We start from the raw sequence: 5,649 nt of genomic DNA on the forward strand, positions 1-5,649 counted from the left end.
TCGGGAGGCTGAGGCAGGAGAATCGCTTGAACCCAGGAGGCGGAGGTTGGAATGAGCCGAGAATCGCACCATTGCACTCCAGCCTGGGGCAACAAGAGTGAAACTCCGTCTCAAAAACAAAAACAAAAACAAAAACAAAATGGAAAGCTGGTCAGAGCTGTAAGTCAGAAGTGGGGATAAGGAGCGAGCGATGCGGGAAGCCACTTAGGATGGGATAGGGGGAGGCACCTACCTGGCCGCCGCAGGGTGATGGCAAGGACTGTTGTGGCAATGACCACCACAGACACACAGGTAATGCCAGCAAACACCCAATTGACCTGATTCTTTGATAACTGCTTCCTCCAGGCCATGGCGATGCTGTCTGGGGAATGCCCCCAACTCTGCACGGCCCAGAGTCCCTGAGGCTCCCTGCAGCTGGGATGCTGTGGAAGGCAGGAGCTCCCAGCAGCACCTAATTCTCCACCAGGTCTGGTCCACTCTGCAGCCCTGTAGTATCTCTGACTGGAGATAACCCCTGAAGCCCCTCCTCCCTCCCCACCCCACTCCTCTTTCCCACACCCTCCCAGGATCTTAACAGGCTAACCAGAAAGTCTGCCATCCCTAAAATGACCTTTGAGCACAGTAAGAGGCAGCAGAGAATGCTGAACCAAGCCCCGACCCCTGGCTGTCTGCCCCTGCCTGGGAATCAGGAGACCAATCCCAGCCCCTGTTGCTTTTCTGGAGTCCTGGAGCAAGTGTCTGCCCCTCTCTGGGCCTCATTTCCTTCTGTGTAAAAGGAGACACTAGACTGGGTGATCTCGAACATTCTGTTCTTTCCCTTTCTAACTCCAGGCTTTCTGCCCTGCCCTCAGGGAATCCTGTATTATCAGGCAAGGGTGGTGACAAAGACAGATTAGATCTGCATAAGGGGCAAAATCTTCCTTTCATCTGAGATTATGGCTAATAGATTATCTACCTGGGATATAAATTGGTAGTCCTGGCATGCTGGCATGGGTTACTGCAGGCCGGTTCTGGGGCAGCGAGTCCATGGGGAAGGGACTGAGTCACCACTTCATGCAGGCAGAGGGAGTTCTGGGGGCCCCGGTATGGGAAGTGAGTTAGAGGCTGCCCCTATTCTGAGGACCCCAGAATTTAAATGAGTCCAAGAATCACCTGTAACGTGCACGGAGACTTCAGCGTCTACATGCTGGGGCTCACGGAGAGATCCAGACTGTGAGGCTGTGATAGGCCACCCGAGGCAGAGCAGGGCACTTGGTGGCTTTGATTGTGTGTGTGAAAGGGTGTCTAGAGTGATGTCCAGGTGGGCAGACGTCAGGGACTGAGGGTGGAGGGCAGGGCGGGAGGGATTTTGGTCATGGGGCTTGTCGTGGATCATTCCTGAGTCGATTTTCCCGCCTCAGCCTCCCCAAGGAGAGAACTGGATATAGAGGCTGTGGGCTCAGGACTGAGACCAGGGCCAAAGACAAGGGCATGAGCATCATTTTCTGGCCAAAGCAAAGAGAGAAAGGGACGGAGGCTGCCTTCTGGGGACCACTGACAGGAGGACAGGTGGAGGAAGAGGCATCAGTAGAGGAGAGCGGACAGCAGAGGGCGGTGGGGGGTGTCAATGGAAAGGTCAGGAAGAAAGGAGTGGTTAGCCAGGCCGGGAAATGGAGCCCAATAAGGACAGCAAGGCCCCTGATGCTGGCCAGGACCGTTTCCCTGGATCAGTGGGGAGGGCAGAGGTCAGAGCAGCGCCTGTTTAGAGGGGCCAGGAAAGACCAGAGAGGATGAAGGTACGGGAGGGAGAGGCCCTGGGACAAAGTGAGGATGGGAGCAGGAGGACCTGGTGCTCAGGGGCTGCTATTCCACAGGATGTGGGGAACGGTGGGCATTGTGAGTGGTGAGTCTGGGGATGATGGTTGGGAGGTGATGTGGTGAAGGGGGACAGTGAGGGAGAGGTTTGGGATAGGCAGTTTCTGTTGGCTGGTTGGGGCATGTGTGGTATGCCTACAGGGATCCAAAGAGACCCAAGCTGTGGGCTGCTAGATGGACAGGACCCCACTGAAGACCCGCTCCCCACCACTGTACATTGGGAAATGTGAGGCTGTGATGGGCCACCCGAGCCAGAGCTGGCCCTGGAGCCCAAGCTCAATTCTCGGTTCTTGGAGCCTCTGGAGAAAGGGAGATCTAGTCTCTCTGGGCTTCTGGTTCATTCTCCAAATCAACTCAACAAACTCAGCAGCTGCCAGGAGCCAGGCCCTGGTGGGGTGTCAGGACTGCTGGCTGGAATGAAGCAGGGTCAGTGCTGTGGAATCTTCTCAGGAGACAGTAAGGGGGCTGTAGACAAGCAGGAACATGCCCTTGTGAGTCCCCTTTCTTAGGGGGGCTGCCTTCCCAGGCCACCCACTCCAGATTCCAGAATCTACATGGTAATTGGGCCTCACCCAGATCCCTTCTGTAATAAGGCATGGAAGGGTGTGTTAACTGGAATATTATGACAGCCGCAAAAAGCTAACAGAATGACAGAAGCCACATCTTGAGTAACAACCACATATGCTTTACTCTATAGTTAAAGTCTAGAGGAAATTTCTGTGTAAGAGCTGGCCATAAAAAAAAGAAAAAAGAAAAAAGAAAAGGCCGGCAGGGTGGCTCAAACCCATAATCCCAGCACTTTGGGAGGCTGAGGCGGGTGAATCACTTGAGGTCAGGAGTTCAAGACTAGCTTGGCCAATACAGTGAGACCCTCTTTCTACTAAAATACAAAAATTAGCTGGGCATAGTGGCACGAGCCTGTAATCTCAGCTACTCGGGAGGCTGATGCAGGAGAATCGCTCGAACCTGGGAGGTGGAGGTTGCAATGAGCCGAGATTGCACCATTGACCTCCAGCCTGAGCGACAGAGTGAGACCCTGTTTCAAAAAAAAGAAAAGAAAAGAAAAGAAAAGAAAAAAAGTCTAGAGGAACACCAAACCACCAGAATTATACAATGTGACTCCAGGGTTGTCCCCAAGCCCCATACTGATAAGTCTCACCTAGTCTGGCTTGCATTTTTTCTGCTTTTATTAATAATATTATTTGTGATTTCCTACAAAGTGTCCCACATTTTAATTTCATCCACGTGTCACACAACACTGCCAAATGACTCTCATGACCCCATGTTGCAGGCAAAGAAATCAAGGCTTGGAGAGGTCGAGACTTGTCCCAAGTCACCTCAGTGTTAAGTTCAAATGCAGGTCAGGCTGACTGTGGGCCTGTCTGCCTGATTTTATCCATCTACTTGTCCCTTCTTATTCACACCCATTTACAATGGGACAGTCACTTATTTTGGCAAGAATATTTAACAGTAATGCTGGACAAATCTGTTTTTGAAAGAAAAATCAAGAACTTAGTTCTTACAGTTCATGAGGGCACCCCCCGCACAAACCATCCTCATTTTGGAGCTGCTGCTCATTCAGTGTTCGTGACACACTTATGAGGGAGGCATTCCGGTTTTTTTTTTTTTTTTTTTTTGGCAGAGTCTCGCTCTGTTGGCCAGGCTGGAGTGCAGTGGCACAATCTCGACTCACTGCGACCTCTGCCCCCTGGGTTCAAGCGATTTTCCTGCCTCAGTCTCCAGGTAGCTGGGATTACAGGCACGCACCACCATGCTCAGCTAACTTTTGTATTTTTAGTAGAGACGGGGTTTGACCATGTTGGCTAGGCCAGTCTCAAACTCCTGAGCGCGAATGATCCACCTGCCTCAGCCTCCCAAAGTGCTGGGATTACAGGCGTGAGCCACCGTACCCAGCCAAGGAAGACATTTTTATGCCCCTTTTTCACAGAAGGGAGCCAGAGTCAGTTTGCAGCAGAAAGGGATGCCCGTGCCCCGTCATTCCTACTCCACAGGCCATGTGTCACTTATCGTCCCTGGGAAAGAAGCCGGGGAGCCGAGCTCTTAGGCGCGGAGCTTCGCCACCTCTCTTGGCTCCGAAGAGCTCTGCAGACTGTCTGGGAGGAAAGAGACTTCATCTGGCTCTGGTTTTTGGCAGGAGGAACAGCCTTGGAACCGACTCCAAGCTGCAAAGACTCCTCCATTATCTGTGATACTTCTCGTTGGGTTATAAATCACTAAACAAGTTACTGAGCACACACTCTGTGCCAGGCACTGTGCTAGGCTCTGGAGATCCCTCCCATGGCATACTGTGGGAGAGAAGAAAGCAGGGGCTGTCAGGAGGCTCCAGCATTTCAGATGTGAAACAGCCATTTTATTAATAGAGTTGGTGCACATCAAAAACACAGAGCAGGCTTATAGCCTGTAAGGATGTCAGACATGGAAAGTGGCAGTAGGCCCAGGTTGGGACATGCAGGATGGAGAAAACACAGTTTAGAAACCCCAAACTCCTGGGTGGGCCAGGAGGCTTTCAGAAGAGGCTTGGCTGACTCAGAGAACCATCAGGGACGGGGGCTAGGGAAGACCTTCCAGACAAAGGGCGCAGTGTGTGTGGGAGAGGGCCCAGGCATGAGGGAGAAGAGCCTGTTTGGGAGTGTGAGCAGTGTGGCTGGAGCACCAGGTGGAAAATGGGGGGAAACAGAGTGGGAGAGAGATGAGACTGGGGATCCCTGGAGGGTTGGGTCACCCTGATGAAGAATTTGGCTTCAACCTGGAGGGGTGGGGGAGCCCTTACCCATGGAATAAGCAAGGAGCGCCACACTCAGCTTTGCATTTGGGAGGTGGCTGGAGGCTGGAGTTGAGAAATGACTCCTGGAGGCCTGACTGCCTCTGCATCCAGGCTGTCCTGTTTAGCACTACCCACCCCTGCACCCCCGAAGAGCCACAGGACTTCCCACACTGCATTGCTCAGAACAGCAAATGGCCGAGGGAAGTGTGTGCCTCAGGCTGTGTTATGTGGGTTACTCTGATACTCTCCCCACTTCCACACCATGACGTGTCATAGGGGAGATGAAACCAGGGGTGGTTCAGAGACTCCAACGTTTCAGATATGGAGCTGTCATTTTTAGAACTGGTGGTTCACACCTGTAATCCCAGCACTTTGGGAGGCTGAGGTGGGAGGATTGCTTGAGCCCAGGAGTTCTAGACCAGCCTGGGCAATGCAGGGGGATCTCATCTCTACAAAATAAAAAAATAAATTAGCGAGACATGGTGGTGCATGCCTATAGTCCCAGCTACCCAGGAGGTGGGAGGATGGTGCCACTGTACTCTATCCTGGGCAACAGAGCAAAACCCCGTCTCTAAAAAAAAAAAAAAAGAAAAGAAAGAAAGAAACCCATTTGCCTATTTTGACACTATCATGTTGTAGGAGAAAAAAAAAATTCCTTTAAAAATTAATGACCACAAACTGGCCCTCACACAGCTATTTGGTCCTAATTTGTACTGCTTAGGTGGTCTCAACACTCTAAATGGTGGAATTTTATTTAAAGTAGTTTCATGTTGGTGGTGTCCCAAGATAACTACTATAAGCAAAAACAAGTTTTCTCCAGAGGAACATAGAGGCTGGGCGCAGTGGCGCACACCTGTAATCCCAGCACTTGGGGAGGCCGAGGCGGGCAGATCACTCAAGGTCAGGCATTCGAGACCAGCCTGGGCAATATGACGAAACCCCGTCTCTACTAAAAATACAAAATTACCGGGGTGTGGTGGCTCATGCCTGTGATCCCAGCTACTTGGGAG

General features: G+C 51.8%; 1 protein-coding gene across 1 annotated transcript in view; it reads right to left on the reverse strand.

Moving 5' to 3' along the window:
• FAM151A (family with sequence similarity 151, member A) overlaps positions 1-506 on the reverse strand; it is a 20,214-nt gene extending 19,708 nt beyond the window's left edge. The window contains exon 1 of the mRNA XM_011973823.1: positions 233-506. Coding sequence (XP_011829213.1) covers positions 233-350 — 118 coding nt within the window. The 5' untranslated portion in view covers positions 351-506. The remainder of the gene's footprint in view (positions 1-232) is intronic.
• Between the last annotated feature and the right edge of the window lie 5,143 nt (positions 507-5,649).

This window comes from Mandrillus leucophaeus, unplaced genomic scaffold (assembly GCF_000951045.1).
Source record: "Mandrillus leucophaeus isolate KB7577 unplaced genomic scaffold, Mleu.le_1.0 Scaffold14, whole genome shotgun sequence".
NCBI lineage: Eukaryota > Metazoa > Chordata > Mammalia > Primates > Cercopithecidae > Mandrillus > Mandrillus leucophaeus.